The 22,369-nt window shown below is 51.6% G+C and overlaps 1 protein-coding gene across 2 annotated transcripts; it reads left to right on the top strand.

Moving 5' to 3' along the window:
- The first annotated feature begins 1,330 nt into the window (after window positions 1-1,330).
- Window positions 1,331-22,008, top strand: SCAMP2 (secretory carrier membrane protein 2). Of its 2 annotated transcripts, none has more exons than XM_074232723.1 (9): window positions 1,331-1,513; window positions 12,179-12,259; window positions 12,901-12,993; window positions 15,033-15,150; window positions 17,040-17,168; window positions 19,186-19,342; window positions 19,524-19,625; window positions 20,472-20,592; window positions 20,791-22,008. In XM_074232723.1, the coding sequence occupies exons 1-9, from the start codon at window positions 1,457-1,459 to the stop codon at window positions 20,923-20,925; spliced, it is 993 nt and encodes a 330-aa protein (XP_074088824.1). In that variant the 5' UTR covers window positions 1,331-1,456; the 3' UTR covers window positions 20,926-22,008. The 2 variants fall into 2 exon arrangements, with proteins under 2 accessions (XP_074088824.1, XP_074088825.1); XM_074232724.1 differs by lacking the exon at window positions 1,331-1,513 and adding an exon at window positions 1,963-2,213.
- Window positions 22,009-22,369: the final 361 nt, after the last annotated feature.

The raw sequence follows: 22,369 nt of genomic DNA, 5'->3' as shown, positions 1-22,369 counted from the left end.
ACACAGCCAACACACACACATAATCTCATATACACACACATAGCCACACACGGACGTGCTCAGATGGACACAGACACACAGACACACACACATACCCTCACATACACACACAGACACACACATACCCTCACATACACACACACATACACACACAGACACACACACACCCTCACATACACACACACAGACACACACATACCCTCACATACAGAGACACACATACATACCCTCACATACACACACACAGCCACACACAGAGGCGCTTGGATGGACACACACACATACCCTCACATACACACACACATACCCTCACATGCACACAGACACACATACCCTCACATACAGACACATACCCTCACATACACACACAGCCTCACACACAGACACACAGACACACACATACCCTCACATACACACACACACAGACACACAGACACACACATACCCTCACATACACACACATACACACACATACCCTCACACACATACATGCACATACCCTTGCACACACACATACCCTCACATACACACACAGACACACATACACACAGATACACACATACCCTTACATACATACACATACCCTCACACACACAGCCACACACGGATGCGCTCGGATGGACACTGACACACATACACACACATACCCTCACATACACACACACAGACACACACACCCTCACATACACACACACAGACACACATACCCTCACATACACACACAGACACACACACCCTCACATACACACACACATACACACACACACACATACCCTCACATACAGACACAGACACGCTCCTCCTCTCGCATCCTTTAAAGCTGGCGCGGCCCTGCTCCCAGTCATGGGGCACTAAGCGCCCCCACCGCCCCAGATGGTTAAGGTTGGCAGTGCCCTCGGGCCCTCACAAGCCGGGGGCAGGGGCTGCGCGGACCCTGGCCCCTTTCTGTAGCTGAGGACACCGAGGCAGGAGCAGGAGACGCGGCGGGCCCGGGGCCCGGAGCCGGCAGAGTCTAGGCAGGATTTGAACTCAGGGCTTCGGGGTCCGGCTGCAGCCGCCACGAGAGGGGAGGGCACGGCCGCCAGGCCCCATTCTACAGGTGCAGAAGTCGCGGCCCGGGGCGGGGCGGGGCGGGGCGGGGCGGGGCGGGGCCGGAAGCCAGCTCGGAGCCGAAGTCACGAGTTCGGGGGAGGGAGGGGCGGGGGGGGGCGCGAAGACCGAGCAAGGAGGCAGTGCGCACGCGCCCAACGTCTGCCAGGGCGGAGAGGGCGGAGCCGGGTGCCGTGATGCCGCAGAGCCCGCCCCCCCGGCGCCTTCTCGCGCCTGCGCAGGCGCCACTTCCCCCCGGAAGTGGCGGGTCTCCGCGGAGAGAGCGGCGGAGTCCGGGCACCAGGGCGGCAGTGGCGCCCGCTGAGCTCTTGGGGCGCCGTCACCCCCTTCCCCCGCCCCGCCCACCATGTCTGCCTTCGACACCAACCCCTTCGCGGACCCGGTGGACGTGAACCCGTTCCAGGTACCGGGCGCGCCCGCCGCCCCGGAGAGACGCCGCTCGGGGGCCCGGGCCTCTCCACCTCCGGGAGACGTGGCGCCCGAGGGACGGGCCCCGCGCCCAATGAGCGAGCCGGGGGCCTGAGGTCCGGCCAATCAGGGGCGGGAGGGGGCGGGACCGGCAACAGGTGGAACGGCGGCGGAGGGGCGGGGTCGGGAGGGGGGGAGGCGGCCGGCGGGTCTGGGGATGGGGGCTGCTGGAGAGGGTGAACGGGGAGGGGCGGGGAAGGGCTTGTAAATAGGGGGAGGGGCTGGGGAGAGGGGTTGTAAATGGGGGAGGGCTGGGGAGAGGGGTTGTAAATAGAGGGAGGGGCTGAGGAGAGGGGTTGTAAATGGGGGAGGGGCCGGGAAAGAGCGGGCGGGGAAAGGAAGAGATAAGCTCTGGTGGGGAGGAAGGGAGTCGAGACAGCCCGGGCAGAGAGGGGGTGCAGTGCCTCGGGGAGGGAGCCCCTCCCTCTGATTTGCAACCACTCTGGCTGCGCCCCTCACCCCCAAACCTCGGCAGCCACCCCCCCCCCCCCACTTCCCAACCCCTGGTTGCCAGGGGAATGGGAGAGAGATAGGGAAAGCAGTTGTGAGAGGAAGGAGGCCTGAGGGGGCGGATAAGGAAAGGGGGATAGAAAATGAGAGGAGGAAGGTCACCAACCAATCAGGGCCTTGATCAGGTGGGCCCCGCCCCCTCCCCTTCCTCCTTGGACCCTGGGGGGGAGTAGAGGGAAAGAGACTTCTGCATTCAGGGAACACCCGTCCCTCCTCCATGACTGATTGGGGACCCCCCTCCGGCCACTTTTAGCATTTGTATAGGTTGCCTTATACCCCCCCACAGACAAGCTTTCAACTCACTATAAATGAGTTCATAGATTTGTGGCATCTCTGCTTAATCTTTTACTTAGGAAGTTGAGAAGTAGGGAAGTGTTCTGGTTGTGTGGAATCAGGGAGAAAAGGGGAGAAGAGGAACAAACACTGGAAGTCTTTCTCTGGAGTCTGGATGAGGTTTGGTCAGGGACACTGGGAATTCTTGAGGTGCGAGTTGGATTCTGTGCTAGTCCTGGCCTGCCATGTAATAGCTGGGTGTGCCACCCCCTCCCTCCCCCCCATTCTTCTAGGCCTCAGTTTACTCATCCGTGAACTAGATAATCTGAAGCCCTTTTCAGCCCTAACTTTGTGACTTTGGAATTCTGAAGTGAGCTATGCTTGTTTTACTAAGGGGGAAAGTGTTTCCAAGTAAGGTGAATGTTTTCTGTGAAAATGCTTGACTTGAGCCATTAGTCCTGGGGGCAGGTCACATCAGGCAGATTTTCTTTATTTCAATGGAGTATGCCATGGATTAGGGAGACAGGACCTCCACACACCTTTGGAAGCTCCATGCCTACAGTTTACCTGGAGGCAGCCTGCACAGGACTGGGGGGGCGGGCTTTGGGGACAGCCCTATGAGCTGGAATTTTCTTTTTTCAAGGATATTTTTAGGTATGAACAATAGTAGCATCCAGTGTTAAGAAACTAAAACCTTCCTCTTGCTTGATGTTTAGAACCTTCTTTTGATCTGACTGGGCACAGGAAAGCAAGAACTTGCTTTGGACCTAATGGGTGTTTAATAATGTATTTGTGGAATGGAGTTGATGGACAAAAGATTTGGACCCCCACCCAAAACTTTGCTTATGGCTCTGGGGTAGCCTGCTTGTTTTGGACAAGGGATCTTTGTGGACCTGAACCTGGGTTGAGAAAGCTCCTTTCAGGGACCATAACTAAGGACTTAGCGTGTCCACATGGCTGGAGTTTATTGTTCACTTGTCTTAAATTTCCTGCAGACTTAGTAGAACTTGTGCTTCTTTCAGGACTTTCCTTAAAATGGACATGGAGGAGCCTACCAGTTTGGGGGGCACTAAGGAAGGGGGATGGGATTGTTTCTGATGTCCTGAGTCCTTCTTGCCACTCAGCACTCCCTTTCTACTTCCTTCCCCCTTTTCAGTCTCCCAAGCATATCAAGTAAAAGAAGACTTTAATTATGTGGCATAATTATAGACTAATATGAGAATGAAAATCCTTGCTGCTTCTTCAGACCATGGAAGTTCTAGCCAGTGAGAAAACAGCTTAAATCTTTATTGGTCTTTTCCTCCCATGACATGATTGTTAGATTCTATGTTTCCAAACCTTTCCAAGTGGTCAGTGACAAACATTTTCATTGTTAATGAAAAAGGAGGTGGGGAACTGTTAGGTAGTATGTGGGTAGAGCACCAGGCTAGACAAGAAGACCCAAATTCAAATTTGGCCGTAGACACTCAATAACTGTATAACTTTGGGCAAGTCACTTAACCTTGGTTTACCTTAGTTGCTTCATCTGTAAAATGAGCTGGAGAAGGAAATGGCAAACCATTTTAGTATCTTTGCCAAGAAATACTAAGAATTGCTAAGAATATAAAACATTCATTAACTTGAAGCATAAGGTTCTTTTCCAACTTTCCTCTTGTAGGATATTTGTCTCCTAACCCAGAACTAGCTTTGTATTAGCTGGTTAATACAAAGAGATGGATGGTTTTAAATGTCTGTTCTTTCACTGTCTTTTCCTGCTATAATTATCAGACTAGAATAGAAGAGTAAAGATTGAGTTAGGTTTTATTGAAAATGTGAAAGACCCGGGGTGGGGGGTGCAGAACCAAAGTTTACATGGTTTTTTTTTTTGACCTGTTGAGTCTAAAAACAAGGGATTCCTGTATTTTCACCAGCCAAGACAGCCAGCAGTCCAAGGAAGCCCTGGAGCTGGAAAAGATGAGAGCCTGAAGCTTGCCCCTTTTTCTTTGGAGGCAGCATTCTTGGATCTCCAACTGATAGATGTAATCTCTGACCCCAGAAATCATGCTAACCACTCTGGAAGCCACATCTGCATTCAGATGAAATCCGGTATCTAGACATTGTCATGGAAGTAAGGGGCCAAGCCAGCACCACCAGGATATAGGCAGGACAGGAAGCAGCTGGGGTCCCATAAACAACTGCATCTGATGGTGACCTTGTGTCCAAAGACAGAGAGAGACCTGGGGGAAGCGCTGCTCCTTGCAAACCTGTTCTGGTGCTCTGGGTGGGGGCATAGTGGCTACTAAAGTCCTGGCTTCAGCTCCATCCTCTGGCTGGGTGGAGCATCTGCTCCCTTTCTGCCTGCAGAGGGTAGTTAGTGGGGTGTAGGACCCGGAAGCTTGGGTGTGAATTCCATGTTCATTTACTCAGGGTGGTGACACAGAGTCAAGGAAGGACTCAGAGAGAGAGATTATAAATTCTCATAGCCAGAAGCTTCTTTGACCTTATATCCTGGGTAATGGAAATAGAATCTCCCAGAGGGATGAAGACCCTCTCACTTCTTTATTCTCTTTTCTGCCTCTTCTGCACCCTACCTTCTCTTTGGTGGTGACTCCTTTACTTGAACAAAGGGCTAATTGTGATAACTGGAAACATTCAGGGAGAAGAGTTAGCATACTTTTAGGCCAGGATGTGTTCAAAAGACGACTGCATACTTTTGAACAGAAACGGGAAATTGCAAGTAAGGTGAGAAACTTCAAAAGCAGGATGAGTTTATTTGATTGGTGCAGGCTGGTCACTGCTTTAATTACAGTGTGTCTGCTCTGCCCTTCCATGGGTCCGGGGTACTGGACTTCAGGCTGTTCCTGGGGCTCCTCCCACTGCCAAGTTATCCTTAAGTCTCTTATTGGCTCCCAGAGCTTTGGGTAACTGGGATATGCCTTGCTCCACAGGTAAGGGACCATCTGATCTGACCTGGCCTGAGACTGACTTGCTTTAGGCACAGCTTTCAAATGAGGGGATCTCTGGAGAGTTTTTAGGGGTTCTGGGAATGTGAATGAGAAAAAAAATACTTCTTTATTTACACTAACTCCACATTAAATTTAATTCACTACCTCCATGTTAAATTTAATTTCCTAATTTTTTTTTTTTGCAAGGCAATGGGGTTAAGTGGCTTGCCCAGGGCCACACAGCTAGGCAATTGTTAATTGTCTGAGGCCAGATTTGAACCCAGGTCCTCCTGACTCCAGGGCCGGTGCTTTATCCACTGTGCCACCTAGCCGCCCCCACCCCCTACTATTTTTTTTTTAGGTATTTTTTGGCAAGGCAAATGGGGTTAAGTGGCTTGCCCAAGGCCACACAGCTAGGTAATTATTAAGTGTCTGAGACCGAATTTGAACCCAGGTACTCCTGACTCCAAGGCCAGTGCTTTATCCACTACGCCACCTAGCGGCCCCCTACTATTTTTAATTAAAAAAAAAACAACAACCAAAAAATCAAAACCTGTAGAACATCATGAGAAGGGATTTGTGCACTTTGCCAGACTGCTGAAGTATTCATGATATAGAAAAGGTCAGGAGCCCTGATATGAAAGTGAACTTTGCTTTCATTTAGAGTTCAAGAAAAATGAGGCCACCTGGGTTAATTGTAACTTATTTCTATTCTATTTTAACTAATTTCTAACTAGAAATTTCTGCCAACTCAATCAGGAAAACTTCCAGAGGGGAGAGAGTGGACTAAGTGGAGGTTCTGCTGAACAAAGTAAAACTTCCAGCCCCAGTCTGCTGCCCAATTCCATCATATCACTTGCTTACATTGCTTCTTTGCAGTTAAAAGATCATTTCTGTAGTGTAGCTATTCCCTGAGGATTTCAAACATGTCTCCACTGTGAGAGGGGAAGCAAATAACAGGATTTGACCATGTGAACAGTGTTGCTTGACATTGCCTGTGCCTTTATTCTGGTGTCCTCAGCAAGTCTAGAGTTTGATGAATGGCCCTGGGCCGGTATAAGTGTGGTGCTGCTGTCAGCTGGGGTGCCATCACATAGGAAAATTGGTGTGCTTGATCTGTTGCAGAGAAGTTGTCCTAGGGAGAGCTTGCAGCCTCTAGTGTTTGTCCTGTTCTCTGACTCTCACAAGCAGCAGGATCCTGGGACTTTCCTGTTCCCCTAGACTCTTAGGTGACCCTGAGTGAGGGTGCTTTCTTCACTATCTTCTCTAAAGTGAAGAAAAGACCAAGCCCAGCATCAATTTGGTTTAGAGAGTGAGGAAGAGCACATAGAAGGCATTCATTAGGAAATGGGATCCAAGGCTCTGGTTTGTCTTCGAGGTGGTTAATCCTGTACCAGACAAACAGTAATATTTAATATTTAATCAGAATAAAAAATTGTCACCCTTCCAGGGAAGGGTTGTTTTTGAGTTAATGGACTTTTTGTGAGATATTTTACAAGAATAACTGCAGCTCAAGAGAGAATGTTTTAAATAAAGGCCCCTGAGAAAGGGACAAGAGAGAATCACTTCCAGCTGAGGGAATGAGGAAGGGTCTTGGGGAAGAAGAGAACATCTGAATTGGCTGAGAGAAAGGAGAGACCAAGAAGGGACAATGCTGGGAACAAAAGCAGGAAAGTATAGATTATGTTCTAGGCCAGAAGTCCATTGGAGTGTAATAATGAAAGCTATTGTTTAAGGATAGCATACATTATGTATTGTATTTGAATCTCACCACTACCCTATGAGGTTGTCAGTACAGGTGTCAGCATCCCCATTTTACAGTGTAGAAAATTGAGGCTTGTCAAGTAACTTGCCTAGGGTCCTAAAGGACACAGAAGGGAAGACTTGAAACAGAAAGGGAGCTTGGGGTAATGTTGGAAAGGACTCTGGCTGCCAGTTTGAGGAATCAGGGTTTTCTTTGTAGGTAGAGTATAGTGCCTTAGTTCAACCCCCCCCCCCCCCCCCCCACAGAGAAGGAGGCCATAGAGGTGGCCTTGATTCTCTGATGAACCTTCATGTGCTCGCTGGGCTTCTGGCCTAGCTCAACTCTCCAGGGCTGAGGTTTGAAGTCATTTTGCTTTGTTTCTTTTCATTTTGCTCCACAATGACTTGGCATGTTGGCTATCTTAGGAAGGCCTGGAATTTCACAAGCTTTAAATTATCTCTCTACCAATTGGAGTCCTTACTTTGCAGGAAAAAATTGATCCTGTCATGCTTTCAACTCCTTTAGCATTTAGTCAGCAAACTTTATAGAGCACCAACCCTGAAACTAGGGTTCAGCAGATATGTGGGATTAGGGAAGGAGGAGGCTGAGAAAGCTAAGAACACACTCAGGATTTGGACAACTGCAAAGCAGCATGAACTGCCTCCCCCCCAACTCACTATCCTGTTCCCCTCTCCCCTGCTCCCACCCCTTAGCAGCTTCCTAAGACGTGGATTTAGAGCTGGAAGGATCCCTGGCAGTCATTTGATTCACTTCTCTCATTTTACAGGTACAGTGGTGGAGGCCTAGAGTTACAAAGTGACTGACCTGAGTTCAGGATTGTAATGCAGTCCTTCTGACTCCCAGAAGTAGCATAGGGAATGGGACAGAATGCCGGGAAAGTTCTGAATTCAGATCCTGTCTCTGACACTGGGTAACCTCAGGCAAGTCACTTCATGCCACTGGGCCTCTGTAAAATTAGGGAGTTGGACTAAGTGAACACCAAGGGCCTTTGTAACTCTATGACTCCAAATTGAGGGCTTTTTCCAGGAATCCCTGCTATGTACCAATTCCCTAATGGACAAGGGGTCTCTGGACAAGGGGTTTCTGTGGAATTATCTTGAAATACAAGATACCATTTTATTCAGTTTGAGTAGTTGGGTTAGTCTTTTTTTCAGCCATGTCCAACTCTTCCTTGACCCCATTTGGGGTTTTCTTGGTAAAGGTAGTAGAGCAGTTTGCCATTTCCTTTGACAGCTCATCTTACAGATGAGGAAACTGAGGCAATCAGGGTGAAGTAACTTGTGACGGAGGCCAGTTTGAAGAAGAATCTTAGATGTGAAATTACTCCATATTGTGGATTACTCCCCTGTTGATGTTGATCACCCATTTTGATGATTCGAAGTTGAGTCCTGTTTTCAATTTCCAGTTCAGCCCAGCAGGAATGGAATCCTGGTGGGATCCATTACAGGCAAGGATATTTGGACTTTGGTCTCCAAAGCTTATCTCTGAGCCTTGGAGGCTGGCTTTTCAAGTCTCCAAGTGGTGATGGGGTGACAGCTCCTCTTTAAAGGGAGCAACCTGTGCTGAACTGGAGTAAAAGGCCCTGACTTTGAACTCCTTGGGTGAGTGTGCTCACCTCTGGGGCCTCAGTATCCTTGTCTGAAAAATGATGGAGCTGGTCTTGATGAGCGCGGCGATGCCTTGGCTCTGGTTGTAGATCCCAGACCACAGGTGCTGCCTGGCCAGGTCACATCTGCTCTGTGAGAAAGCAGAAGTGGCAGCTTAGAGCATTCATTACCCAAAGGTTGGACCCAGCTCAGGACCCTGGAGCACCTGTCCCTGTCAGCAGAGGCCTGCTATTTTGCTCTGCCTCCCCCCCCCCCCCCCCCAATGGTGACACAGACTCAAATAACTAGTTCTTGGCCAGGGAGTGTCTGATTTCTGGGGCTTAACAGGATTGCTCATCCTGGCTCCAAAATTAGAGCAGGTGCCCCACGTCTCTCTCACGAGGCCGTAGCTTTCAGGGTTGTCTGCTGGCCCTGGGTCAAACTGAAATGAAGACATCCCCAGCCTCAGCCGAGAAGCATGCTTTATCAGCCACTAAAGCAGGCTGGGTTCCCATCCACAGGGGCTCCAGGGGTTCTTCCATTCATGTTCTAGCACCGGCAATTACTGGAGTCTGGGCACTAGCTGGTGTGGGGGTGAGTAGGGGTGGGGGATACACCTAAAGCTTTCACTGAGCCTTTGAAGCCTCTTGTTCCTGATGGGTGGTGATGATGGTGCTTACTCCTCCCCACCCCCACCTTCCTGGATCCTGTTCTGGCCCAGCAGGCTACTGATCCAGTGTTAAAATTTGACATAAGGTGTTCCTCTTCTCAGAGACGTTTAAGACCCAAAGAAATGAGGGTCATTGCAGCATGGGAATGAGGATATTTTTGGTCAGGGGACTCTTCAAACAACACTTTAGGTGATCCCAGAGACCATGGGGGCCTCTCAGATCATTGCTTTAAGACTATAGTCCCTCCAGCTGCCCTGACAGTCCCATTGCTTCCTAGCGTAAGAAACTAGGAAAGAGAAGTGATAGAGAAGAATTTCCTTCCCAAAGGAAGCATGGAAAGGAAGTGGGAGTCCTTAAGAGAGTCTGACCATGCAGGGGCTGCTTAGTTTTTGTCCAGGAGGGTTGTGAGGGTGGTCCCTTTCTTCCAGGAAGACCCTTCTAGAGTCAAGAGACAAGCTCCTCAGACTTGATGGTGCAAACCAGATTGGAATAAAAGTTGACTGATGGGAGGATTCAAAGCAGGTGGGGGGGGTGCCCTCTGTGACCTAGAGCCCCCTACTCACATGGGGGCTGGGGAAGTTCTACAGGGAGGGCCCAATCAGACCACTCTGCCGCAAGCCTTCTGGGAGTGTTATGGACTAAGAACATGGGCAGGCTCCAGTAGAAAGGATTGAACTTCCTGTCAGAAGACTCGAGGTCACAGCTTGTCTCGGCCATTGCATAAAGGGCCTGGCCCTCAGTTCTCTGTTTCCTCTAAGAAAAAGAGTCGACATTTAATTAGAGCATTTTGTAGTTTAAAATCATTTTACAAATAAGCTGTCCTGCTCCCCCATTGTCCTTGGGGTGTGGGCAGCCCAGGTATGACTTCTACATCTGAGCAAGGCTCCTCTGGATCTTAGAAGTTCTGAGTGCTAGCACCTCAAGCCCGTGGTTCTGGATGTGGCTGCCCAGAGCCACCTCTGGGACCCTTCAAGGGCCTCCTGTTGGTGCTGCTTCTGGACACAGAACCTCAAAGACCACAGGGGTCTGTCTTGGGTCAAATTAGGCAGCTCTATTTGGCCCCCTCCCTGCTGCCCACAGGTTTCTGGCTGACTTGTGCAGGTGGGGAAGAAGTCTTTTACTGTAGCCCATCATTGAACATGAAAAACTCTTGCTTAGAGGATTTTTTCCTTTTTTTATTTTAATAAAGGTACTAATTAGTAACTCTGGATTTTTTTATACTAGGACACAGGCTTCATTCACTCCACTAACACCATTAATACTGTTCTCTGCTGTCTTGCTATAAAACTTTGCCTTTCTCTGCTCACTTCCAGGTATCTTGCTAATGTTAATAATAATAATAATAATCTTAGTAATAATAGCTAATACCTATATAACTTGATCCTTATTCTGCCTCACAGAGATTTCAGATTTCTTTTGAAATAGGAATAGGAGAACCGGGTCAGATTCCAATGGGAGGCAGACGCCACCAGAGCAGGATGGCTTTTGTTTGATCTTCAGAACAGACCTGTCTCTGGGTCTTCACCTTTGGTCTTCAGGCTCAGGTTAATTCAGAAAACTTAAGTGCTTACTGTATTCTGAACCAGGCCCTGCAGATAAAAACCCAGGAACAAAGCTAGAGCCCACCTTCCAACACAGGTAATGCATACCAAGTATGCATCAATCCAATTGGAGGGGGGCAGTCAGGAAAGGTTTCATAGAGGAGGTAGCATCTAAACAGAACCTCGACTGAAGCTGGGAGAATATGAGGACAGATTGTACAGAGAAGGGCCTATGACTAGAGGAGAAATCTCATTTGTGGAAGACACTGAGCGGGTCCATAGACAGGGAGGCGCGGTCTAGATTGAGACGAGCTGCAGGCTAGAACAGGAGCCCGGATCAGAACTGGGCTTTTAGCGCCACCACTTGGATGGCAATGCAGAGGATGACTGGGAAGGGGAGACCCCCAGGAAGCTTTCCAGAGATAAGGGGTGGTGAGGGTGAATGAGGGTGGGAAGGGGGCCTGGTGAGAGGCATGAAGGTAGAATAAGTAAGACTTTGTAAACAGGTGGATGTGGAAACTGAAGGAAGAAGAGTAGAGGGTAGGCGGGAAGAATTCAGTGAACATCCAGTGTCTGCTATGTGCCCATCACTGTGCTGACAGCAGGCCCAGCCAGACAAAGGGACGGAGGAAATGCAGCTTGTAGAGCAGACTTTGGGGGGCCTGGCACAAGGGAGCAGAGTGGAAGGAGCTGAGTGCAGTTTCTTCCCTGTCTAAAGGAAGGTGTTGGGAGTAGCCCTCCAGTCAGAGGGGAGAGCAGGCTGTGGGAGCTGGTGGTCATCAAGGCTTGAGGTAACCCAGGGGATGAGATGGGAAGGGACTCGCTTGTCGTTGGGGGCAAGATTGGAGAGAATGCACTTATATCCTTGAGGAGATTGGAGATGTGCTTATCCTTGGGGAGGAAGGAATGGAGGGATACGCTTATCCTTGTTCCTCTTGGATGATTGAGTTTGTGCTGCCTGTTGGACATCCAGGTAGAACAGTCCAGGGACCCACTAGTGAGACATGTGTTAGAGCTCTGGGCAGACAAACCCCACTACCTGGAGTGGGCAGATGATGCTCTAAGAGCTGTGTTTTCTTTCGGGGGTCAGGAGTGGGAGTAGGTGGAAGCTGCAGGCCTGGTCAGGATGGTGCCAGGTCTCGGGGTCCCATGCACCACACTGCCATGTGTCAGCAGGCTTGATGTTCATAAATTGGGCTCTGGGGAGGGACTGAAATGGGGTGACTACTCAGCCCCTCACCATTATCAAACCTCCTCAGATTTCCCAACTCATTTCCCTCTCTGCCTAGACTTTAAATATGACTTAGGTTTTTCCCCATTATCTTCTCAGGATCCGTCTGTGACCCAGCTAACCAATCCCCCTCAGGGTGGCCTGGCGGAATTCAACCCTTTCTCAGAGAATCCCCGGCTGGTGAGTACCCTTCTGACTTTTCCCACATGCCAACCCCTCCCCCCCCCACCCTGTTCATGCACATGTGCCCCAGGATTCCCTCTGAAGCCTCAATACTATATACACGAGCCCTCTTTTGGAGGAGTAGGGGAGAGAGGAGGAGGCAGCTCTGATGAGTATGTTTATCATTGTTGGAATTCTGATAGACTTTTAGGGAGGATTGACAGGTCCCCCCTTTCCCCCCATTGAAAGTTGGTTTAAGCCATTGAAATTCTCTTTTCAAAAGCTAGGAAGGTTGAAAGCTGGTAAAAACAAATGTTGTCTTCCCCTAATTCTTTGAGTCACAGAATTGCTAAATCTGGCCTCAGATTGACCTTATGTCCTCTGGACAAGAAACTGGGGACAACCTGTAGCTTGAGAGCTGAGATCCCTGGTCCAGAGGACTGGTTTAACAACGTCTGCTCCAGTATGTGGTTCTTCTCACCAAGGCCCATTGGTGTTTCTGCTGCTGTTGCTTCTTGGACCTGGACAGAGGAGGTCCTTGGGTTCATCTACCTCTCTGTCTCTACTCTGCAGGGAACTCAATGTTTGATGGGCAAACCTCAAACCCACAGAGCCCCCACACATCTCCCCCTTTAGTCTTTTCCTTTCTCTTCCCTTAGACAAATGCAGCAGCAACTACAGTCCCAGCCAGCCAGCCCTCTGGGCCATCACAGCCTGCAGTCCTCCAGCCTTCTGTGGAACCAACTCCCCAGGTACTGTTTCCATCTGCTCCCCTGCCCCTCAGAAACACTACCCTTTGGCAGGATGGGGATGGACACCATCAGGGAAAACCTGCCTTAATATTTTTTCAAGGTGAGGGACACAATGTCAGGTTTTCCTATTAGGAAATTTCCCTGTTTCCATTAGGAAAGGCCAGCATATGGGCTCTCCAAATTATTCTGAGCTCTCTTCTCTGGAGGCAGACAACTCAGTCCTTTTGGTCAGGGAGTCTCATGGTGGTGACTGATCTTCACTTCCCCAATTGGAAATCCCAGGGTTAGGGAAGGAGAAAGCCGAGAGAATAAACATGTTGAAAGTGAAATATGTTCTGGGCTTGGGACCCGCCTCCAGCCTGGGCACCCAGGCTCTCTTCAATTCTTCAGTGGCTGGCTTTCCTGATGCTCTCCAGAGCAGTAGAGTTATAGAACGGTAGCATCAGACACAGCAGAGTTCTGTAATGCAGCTCCTGCTTAGACAGGTTGACAGGTACCTACCCACCAGGTTCCTAGTGGCGAGCAGCGAACAGCTTCCCAGAGAGACAAGCTGCCAGGAAGAGAGAGTGTTCTGAGTGGTAGCCATATGCTTCCAAAGGCGGGCATTAGGTGTAGACTTAATGAGAGTGAGAGTTCGCCTCGAGCTCACCAGTTGCTGCTCCCATGACCCCATGTTCCCTGTCTGGAAAAGACTGCGCTTTTCCCAGAGCCTTCCTAGGTTCTCTCTGCAGTTCCATCTCCCCTAGAGGAGGAGCCCTGGATTCTCTGTGATCAGAGATAAATCCCTTCATCTCCCAGCAGCCTCTGAGGCTCTGCTCTACGCCCGCTCTACCCCCCTCACTGCCTTCCTTCACAGAGTTTATTGAACTCTATGGAAGAACCTGGGTGATAAGGAAGGAAGGAAGCTGAGTATCAAATCTCAGGTATTTGATTTGAATCCTGATCCTGAGGCAGGTACTTTAGCCCTTCTGACCTTGCTCCTCTTCTCAAAAGGCTATGCTTGCAGTAGATGACCTCCAGGACCTTTCCAGCTCCTGGGTCCTTGGAAATACTGACTTCCTACCATTAACATTAGTGTATCCCTCAGTCCTGGCAGGCTCCCACCCCCCAAGCAACCTTGGGCAGGGTAATTTCATTTGAACCCCAATTTAGGGGCAGCTGGGCTGCAAGCCCCCTGGTTGGAATCCCAGGCTTAGCCAGGGGCTGGGACTGAAGTGCTCGAGCTTGTTCCCTGGGTCTCTCCCAGGCCCTAACCACCCAAGGCCGCTTTGGAAGGCATGGAAACAGCACTCCCTGAAAGACTGCCTACCTCTATGTCCAGCTGGTGTCCACTTCTTTTTCTGTGGCACTGAGAATGGAGAAGATCATAAATTCCTTCAAATAGCCTCTGCTCCCTGAGGGGCAAATTTCCAAAGAGAAAAGGACCAGGGGATTCTGTGGGGGGAAATCCTAGTTGATTCAGACCAGTTCTATAACCAAGTGTGGGGCAGTCTAGTCCAGAGAAGGATGGGAGTTGAACTTGTCTCTCTGTTGCCTCCTGCCTCAGCACCCCAGGCTTCCTGCCCAGTCTGCATCTGGACAGAACTGAGCTCAGCCAGAGGGAATTGGGGGGCTGATGCCTGCTCTCAGACCTCACATCTAGTACCTGGACAGGGGGAGCTCTGAAAGTCCTTTTATTTGTATGAGTCATCCAAAGTGTCCTCTGGACATCATCCTCTTGGAACTGTGTTGCTCCTTCATGAATTCCTTTAATTTTATGTTACCTGATTTCATCTGTACCAGTATGTTAGCAAGTATATAGAAGTAGATGATTCTCCTACCTGGGTTCTGTGGATGTAGTTATAATTGGGGTGGGGGTGGGGGAAACAGGCCTGTAGATATCCCTCAATTTTCTGGAGATTGTCTCAGGCTCTTTGGGGGTCTGAGACCAGGTGTGACGCTCACTGCAGAACTGTCTTCTCTGGGGGGGCCGCAGGGCCTCACTCTGACTCTCTGCCAAGTGAAGGTCCATTTTATCCTCGGGCATCTGCTTCCTGTAGGCTGTGGCCTCTGCAGCCCAGGCTGGCCTGCTGCAACAGCAGGAAGAGCTGGAGAGGAAGGCTGCCGAGCTGGACAGGAAGGAACGGGAGCTGCAGAACACCGCAGCCAACCTGCATGGTGAGTCTGGTGCCCTGCTTGGCCGGGTGCCCTTCTTGACCACTACTGCGTACTCCTGCTGGTGCCCAGGGAAACCCCATTCAGGACTCCTGTCTGCTCTCCTTCCCTGGAGAGTCTCCTGGGCAGCTTCCAAGACGAGACCTGACCCTGGTGTGTCACCTCAGGGGTCATCATCTGTCAGATGGGGACTCTGCCTCCTTAGCTCAGGGGTGTCATGAAGAAGAGTCTTCTGTAAATGGTTAGTTTTTTAATCCAAATATCCCAGTGGGGTCCTGCAGTACATGCTGAGGAAAGGGCCAAGAACCTGGAGGAGGAAGGAGCTGGTGGCTGCCCAGCCTGCCACTCTCTGGCCTCCCTGCTCTGGGAAGACTTTCTGTGCTTGAAGGGCAAATGAATGTCAAGAATTATGTTTGTATTGTTTGCTAAGATTTTCATAGCACTTCCATGCCTGGCAAATCCTTTGGAAATATGCCCTTTCTTTCTCCATTCCCCCACAGCACTTTTGAGATGGGGGGGGGTTATTGGGCCTCCCTGTTAGTCATTCTCTATTAAATGTTCAGCAGGCTGGGCCCTCTGGTCTCCTCATGTGGATGCAGAGAGGGACAGCAAGGTTCTCTAGGGAGGAAAGCGCTGAATTCTTGGACTTAGGAGGATGAGAAAAGGCTTGAATTTTATTTCACAGGTTAGGTTTTTTTGGAGAAGCTGCCAGATAGGGAGTTTCAGTAACAGTACTGGAGTTAAATAAAGAACAGACAGCCACAAGCTGAGCTGGTGAGAACATCAAGGACAAGTAAAGAGGAAGGAGAGTGTGTGAGAGGCTATTTGGGGGATCACACTCCCCCAGGAAGACAAACAAGCAAAGTAATAGAGAACTTAAGTAGCAGAGAAGGACATCGGGGCAGGAGAGGTAATGGGGGGGTGACACTCCCCAAGAGCAGGCTCCCCCAAAGGAGAACAAGCAACTCAACTGAGGAATAAGTGAACTTTTTAAAATTTATTTTTTCACATCACTACAATAGTTTTTTTGTTTGTTTTTTTACACTTTATTAAGTGTCTGAGGCCGGATTTGAACTCAGGACTGACTCCAGGGCTGGTGCTCTATCCACTGCACCACCTAGCTGCCCCATTATAGTAGTCTTATAAAAGCAAATGTAATTTTCCCTCAAAATAGAGGAACCTCAAGAAAAATAAAGTGAGGGGAAAAAAGTGTGCTTCAGTCTGAATTTAGATACCATCAGCTCTCTCTTTGATGGGTGATGGCATTCTCTATATTCCTTCTCCTTTGACCCTGCCCCTCCTCAACAGTGTATTGTATCTGACTACCCTCTGCCATGATCTTCCCACTCTTCTGTCACCTTCACCCCTCCCCCTGTCCCTTTTCTCCCATCCCTTTCCTCTCCTTTTTCCTCTAGGCTAAGATCGAGTTCTATAGCCTATTGTCAGTGTATATTATTCCCTCTCTGAGCCACTTCTGATGAGAGTGAAGACTCATTCATTGAAGAGGATGTAGGGAGGTGTAGGTAGTTGGTGGGGAGCTCAGAGAGCAGTGTTGAGGTAGTGAGAAGTATGGAAATGAGGGGTGGGTAAGACCAAGACTAAATCCTTTCAGGCTAAATCAGGGATCCACTCTTGTTGATAGAGGTTTCTTTTGGGGCTGGGGAGGGGCAGGCAGGGATTTCCTGAGACTGCCGGGGGACAAGGTACTTTACTGAAAGTTCACTGACTTTATCTCATAGCTTAGAAGATGGGATGGGGGGGTGAGGAGGATACATGAGAATACAGATATACAACTAGAAAACCTATTTCTCTGTCCAATAATTCCCCTCCTTGTCTCAGACTCCTCTGGTGAGGATCCGGAGGCACTCTCACTTTTTTCCTTTCTCCCACAGTGAGACCAAACAATTGGCCCCCGCTGCCTGCGGGCTGCCCCATCAAACCCTGCTTCTACCAGGATTTCTCTGCTGAGATCCCTGCTGATTACCAGAGAACATGCAAGATGTTATATTACCTCTGGATGTGTGAGTATGTGCAGAAGCCACAGAGGGGCTCAATTGGGGGGGGTGGGGTCTGTAGGCTTCCACAGGTGGATGAGCCCCTCTGCTTCCCTGCCCATTCAGTGGCAGCCCCTGGTCTGTTTCCCACCAGACTGTCAGAGGCTCAGGCCTGGTTCTCTGGGGAGGACTACTGATGATCTCCTCTACTGTGGCCATGAGATGACCCGTGTCTCTCCTCTTCTTTCCCCACCATTAGAGTAGAAAGTGATCCAGGGAAGCCAACTCAGGCTGTCTTCAAATAGCCCTTTGTTTGTTGGAGATGACACCACATCTTGGGGGCCTCTGAGACACAGCCCTGAGGGCAGAGGCTGCCAGGGGCAGGAGCACAGAGGAGGGACTGGAGAGACAGAGGGGAAACCTTTGTTTCTCTGGGGATACTGTAGCTTTCCTGGGAATTAGCCCATGGGCTCACCAAGAGTCAAGGTGGAGGGGACTGGCACCCTTTTATCCAGATGTCTTTAGATGCTTTGTTTCTCTCCCTTATTCGGATATTGGTAAGCCATAAAGGTGGATAGTAGAATGCTCCCCTTGGGAAGCCAACATGGGTACAGGAGAGTGCCCTACAGGAGCTCTTGAAGCAGAGGCTGGGTGACCCTCAGGGCTGTGCCAGCATGTGAGTGTTGACCTTCTGTGCTGAGGTGGCATGAGACACTGCTGGTCTTCTTCCAGCTTTCTCATATAAGTCCTTAAGGACTGCTCATTCCATGTGGTCAGGGTCCCCAGAGGAGGAGTTGGGGGGGGGCAGGGATGAGCAAAACATGACCAAAGAAGCAGTGGGCAAGCACAGCATGTAGTGCTGGGGGAGAAAGTGTTAACAGCAGAGGTGCCAGGTCAAGGAGGCGGGCGACTGGTGAAGAGGTGAACATCTTCTGTGCCCTTGGTCCCTTGCCTCCTAGCATCTTCCCTCTCTCTCCTTTTCTGCTAGTGCTGCTGAGGATTGTCCTGGATCTCTCCCCCTCCCCTTTGAAAAAACTGCCCCGTTTCCACATTTTGACCTTTTCTCAGTCCTCATGCTTCTTGACTTCTCTGCAACCCTGGATGCTCTGTCCTCTCCGGACTTTTGTGATGCTGCTTTCCCTTGGTGTTTTTTTTCCTACCTCTTGGACTCTTGCTGGATTCTCCACACTCTGTCTCCTCCTGTGTCTTTCTCTGTCTCTCTGTCTCTCTCCCCCTGCCCCCCATCTCTCTGTCTGTCTTGTCTCTGTCTTCCTCCAGGATGTTGCAGTCTGAAAGTCCTGTAGACATTGCCAGCACCAAATTCATACTCTTTCCCCCCAAACCCATCCCATCCTAGCTCACCGATGTTCACCGCTAGATGTTACCTCCACCTTCTCCATCTCCCTTAACCCTACATTCCGCTAGTTGCCCCACCTCGTCTCTTCCTCTGCCTTTTCTCCATTCACTGCCCCCCCCATCCAGACTTTTATTCCCTCTCGCCTCCCTGCTTCTCCTCCGTTCCATCCTTCTTGCAGCTGCCCAGGGACGAGGCCTTCCTGCTCAGTAAACTCCAGAATCAAATGCGGCTTCCTCTGACTCTGAAAGCCTGAAGCATTGTGCCCCCAGCCCACTTTTCCCGCTTTAGTTCGGACCTGTCCAGCCAGACTGCTCATCCATGGTCTGTCTCCTGTCTTGGTGCCTTTGGAGCTGGCACTTCACCCTGGAATACCCTTCCTTCTTTCCTGCTCCCCCCCACCCCCAGCTGTGGATGTCAGGGCCCATTCTGCTTTTGTCCTTATAAATCTCAGCTACCAGCACTGGATGCTGCCACATATTAGGTACTTTATCAACACTCATTAGTTGATTTATTGAAATGTGACCATTACTGATATATTAATAAGTTATTCTGGTAAATGCTGAATCTCACCCCCATTTGATATCTTGATTTCCCCAATTCTGCACCCCAGTTCCTTCCCAGAGGGAGTGGCCTGGTCTGATCCTGATCTGACTATTCTGGCATAATCTTTCTTGTCTCCTTCCCCAGTGCATTCAGTGACTTTGCTCCTGAATCTTCTTGCCTGCCTGGCCTGGTTCTATGCTTATAATAGGGGGGTCGACTTTGGCCTCTCAATCCTGTGGTTCGTGCTCTTTACCCCCTGTGCCTTCATCTGTTGGTACCGACCCATCTACAAGGCCTTCAGGTAAGGTGGGGCAGGGCAGGGAGGAGATTCGGGCCTAGCAGGCCCCTTGATGATGGGCAAGCCAAAGCTGATAGTGTGGGGCCATAGCATCCAGGGGGCAGATGCCATCCTCCAGAACGTGGCCTCATCACCACTCACGTCATGCTGAAGAAGCTTCGATGCATTTCTCTCCTTTCCACAGGTCTGACAACTCCTTCAGCTTCTTTGTGTTCTTCTTTGTATTCTTCTGCCAAATAGCTATCTACATCATCCAGATGGTGGGCATCCCAGGCTGTGGGAACAGGTGAGGTCTGGCTCTTTCCTGGCTCGGTTGGCCCCGAATTTGTCCAAGACTGCTGTTCCCTCCACAGGCAGAGGGAGGGATGGGGGGGGGGGGCTGGACATTGGCCTATTTGTTTGCCTTGTTGCTGTGAATGGGGCAGACCAAACTGAAGGAGGTTTGATCCTTGGCATTCTCCAAATGGACAGATCAGTAGCTGGGATCCCATGAGCATTACAGGCAAACCAGACCCTGAGAAAAGATCAGAATTATGGTTTCTTTCTGCCTCAATGTTGACAAGAAATTGCAAAAAAAAAAAAAGTCAAACTCAGACGCAGGGCCTCCTGAGCAGAGGGGAGAGATCCCCCTCCTCTCCATCTATCCCTCTCTTCTCTGTCTCTCTCTCCCTCTCTCTCCCTCTCTGTCTCTCTCTCCCTCTCTCTCCCTCTCTGTCTCTCTCTCCCTCTCTCTCCCTCTCTGTCTCTCTTCCTCTCTCTCCCTCCCTCCTCTCTCTTTGTTTTTGCAAGCAATGGGGTTAAGTGACTCGTCCAAGGCCACACGGCTAGGTAATTATCAAGTGTCTGAGGCCAGATTTGAACCCAGGTCCTCCTGACTCCAGGGCTGGTGCTCTGTCCACTGTGCCACCTAGCTGTCCCATTCTCCCCCCTCTCTCCTTTCTCTCTGGTGGCATAAGGAAGAGGAGGAGGAGCTAAAACCATCACAAGGGTTTGGAATGGGAGGAGGACCTACCTCCTGGAGAGAGGATGGTCAGTCTCTGGGGAATGCTTTCAATCCACCTGAACACTGGCCGAAATCCCTGGCTTCTGGCCCGCTCCGGGTTCTCCCCTCACTGGCCCTCATCCTTTTCAGTGGCTGGATCGCTGCTCTGTCGGCAGTGAAGGCCGACTCGATGGCTGTGGCTGTCATTATGATGGTGGTGGCTGGCTTCTTCACCCTCTGCGCTGTCCTCTCCCTCTTCCTCCTGAAACGGGTAAGTGCCTGTGCCCACAAAGAGGAAGGAGAGAGGGGGCTGGGGAGGGACAGGAGAGGGAGTCTGGGACCTGCTTCTCTGGTTAAGAGCCGATGGAGTCTGGGGGGAGACACCATAGGGTGGGGGAGTGCCCCCTCCAGGCTCACCCAGGGCACAGCTCTCCCTGATGCCCTGCCTTTCCGGCCTGCTTTCCCTTAGGTGCACTCACTGTACAGAAGGACAGGTGCCAGCTTCCAGCAGGCCCAGGAGGAGTTCTCCCAGGGCATCTTTGCCAGCAGGACTTTCCGAAGCACAGCGGCCGGCGCTGCCCGAGGAGCCTTCCAAGGAAATTAACCCTTTGGGGCCGGTCATCCTCCTCCTCTTTGCCAGCCCTTCTCTCCTCTTCCTCATCTTCCTGCCTTCTCCTGGGCCCTGTCCGGGGCTGCCTCGCTCACTTAACGGTTCCGCTGACACAGAGGGGCCAGCTCTGGCTCACCCCCTGTTCTCAGCAGCAGCTTTCCCTCCCACTTGAGGCTGGGGGAGGCTGGTTTTTTTATACATACATTCACACACACACAGACACACGGTACCCCAGGTCTGTCTTTTGTGGGTACAGTAATTTGGTGGGATTCCTGTCCTCATGGAAGTGGCCTTGGGTTGGATTGTGGGGATCCCCTTTGAGAGAGGTTGCCCCTGGCTGGGCTTGGGGAAAGTGGCCAGGGCAGGCCAGTGGGGAGAAGGAGCACCCCCTGGCCTGCTGCCCCCCTCTGCAGGTCACCATCAGGAAGTTCAGTGGTCCCCAGTTCTTAGACTGGGGAAGGGCCCGAGGTGGTCCTCTTCTCTTCCCCGTCCCCTGGCTACAGGAGACTTTAGGGTGGTTGGGAAGAGGTTGACGAAGGGGCTTTCAGGACACTAACTCGCAGGAAGGAGCCTCCATCTCCGGCCCCTTCCCCTTGGGGCTCAGCCCCGGGAGCCCTGAGCCCCCTCCCCAAGAGAAGTGGGGGCTCCTTAAACACGAAGTGCCTTACCAGCCGCCCCCTCCCCCTGCAGTCGGACTGCCCGAGGGAGCCAGGGCGCGGGGAGCTGTGCTTTGAGCTTGCTTGGGGGGTCGGCGTGTCCCCCCGCTTTCCTCCGTGGAGCCGGGACGGGCCCCGCCCCCGCCGCTTGCCCTTGGCTCTGCCCTTGCTGCCCCCTCCGCCCCTTTCCATGAGCCCTGGGGTCCCTTGGTCTGATCAAGGGGAGACGCGCCCCGACCCCCGGAAAGCCCCGCAGGGCCTTGTGCTGGGGACCGGCCCCCCAAGCCTTAACTGTGAAAAGGGGGGGCCCAGCCGGTCCTGGGGGCGGGGGGTGCCTGCGCGGCTGCTCTCCAGTCACCGACCCCAAATGTACCCCCCGATAGAGGCAATAAACGAGACCTTCCGAACCCCGGGTTTCTGGGTGCAAAGTCTGTGGCGGCTTCACGGTGGGGCTTAAATGGAAGCGGGAGGGGGCGGGGCCTCCCCTGGGGGCGGGGCCGGCGTGGAGCGGGGGAGGGGCGGAGGGGGAGATGCGGGGGGCGGGGCCGGCGGGGAGCGGGGGAGGGGCGGAGGGGGAGATGCGGGGGGCGGGGCCGGCGGGGAGCAGGGGCGGAGAGGTGCGTGGGGGAGGGGCGGAGGGGGAGATGCGGGGGGCGGGGCGGAGGGTGAGGTGCGTGGGGGCGGGGCCGGTGTGGAGCGGGGGCGGAGGAGATGCGTGGGGGCGGGGCCGGCGTGGAGCGGGGGCGGGGAGGGGCGGAGGGGGCGGGGCTGCGCAGCGCGGG

Source organism: Macrotis lagotis, chromosome 4, assembly GCF_037893015.1.
Source record: "Macrotis lagotis isolate mMagLag1 chromosome 4, bilby.v1.9.chrom.fasta, whole genome shotgun sequence".
Taxonomy (NCBI): domain Eukaryota; kingdom Metazoa; phylum Chordata; class Mammalia; order Peramelemorphia; family Peramelidae; genus Macrotis; species Macrotis lagotis.
Note: the sequence above shows the minus strand (reverse complement) of the source record. Positions and strands in the feature narration are given on the sequence as shown.

What these genes read in the sequence shown, in the direction of transcription:
- SCAMP2 (XM_074232723.1), top strand. Translation starts at nt 1,457, where the DNA reads ATGTCTGCCTTCGACACCAACCCCTTCGCGGACCCGGTGGACGTGAAC. An exon ending in TCTCAGAGAATCCCCGGCTG is followed by an intron (nt 12,260 to 12,900) that starts GTGAGTACCCTT and finishes CTCTTCCCTTAG; the next exon opens with ACAAATGCAGCAGCAACTAC. An exon ending in GTTATATTACCTCTGGATGT is followed by an intron (nt 17,169 to 19,185) that starts GTGAGTATGTGC and finishes CTCCTTCCCCAG; the next exon opens with TGCATTCAGTGACTTTGCTC.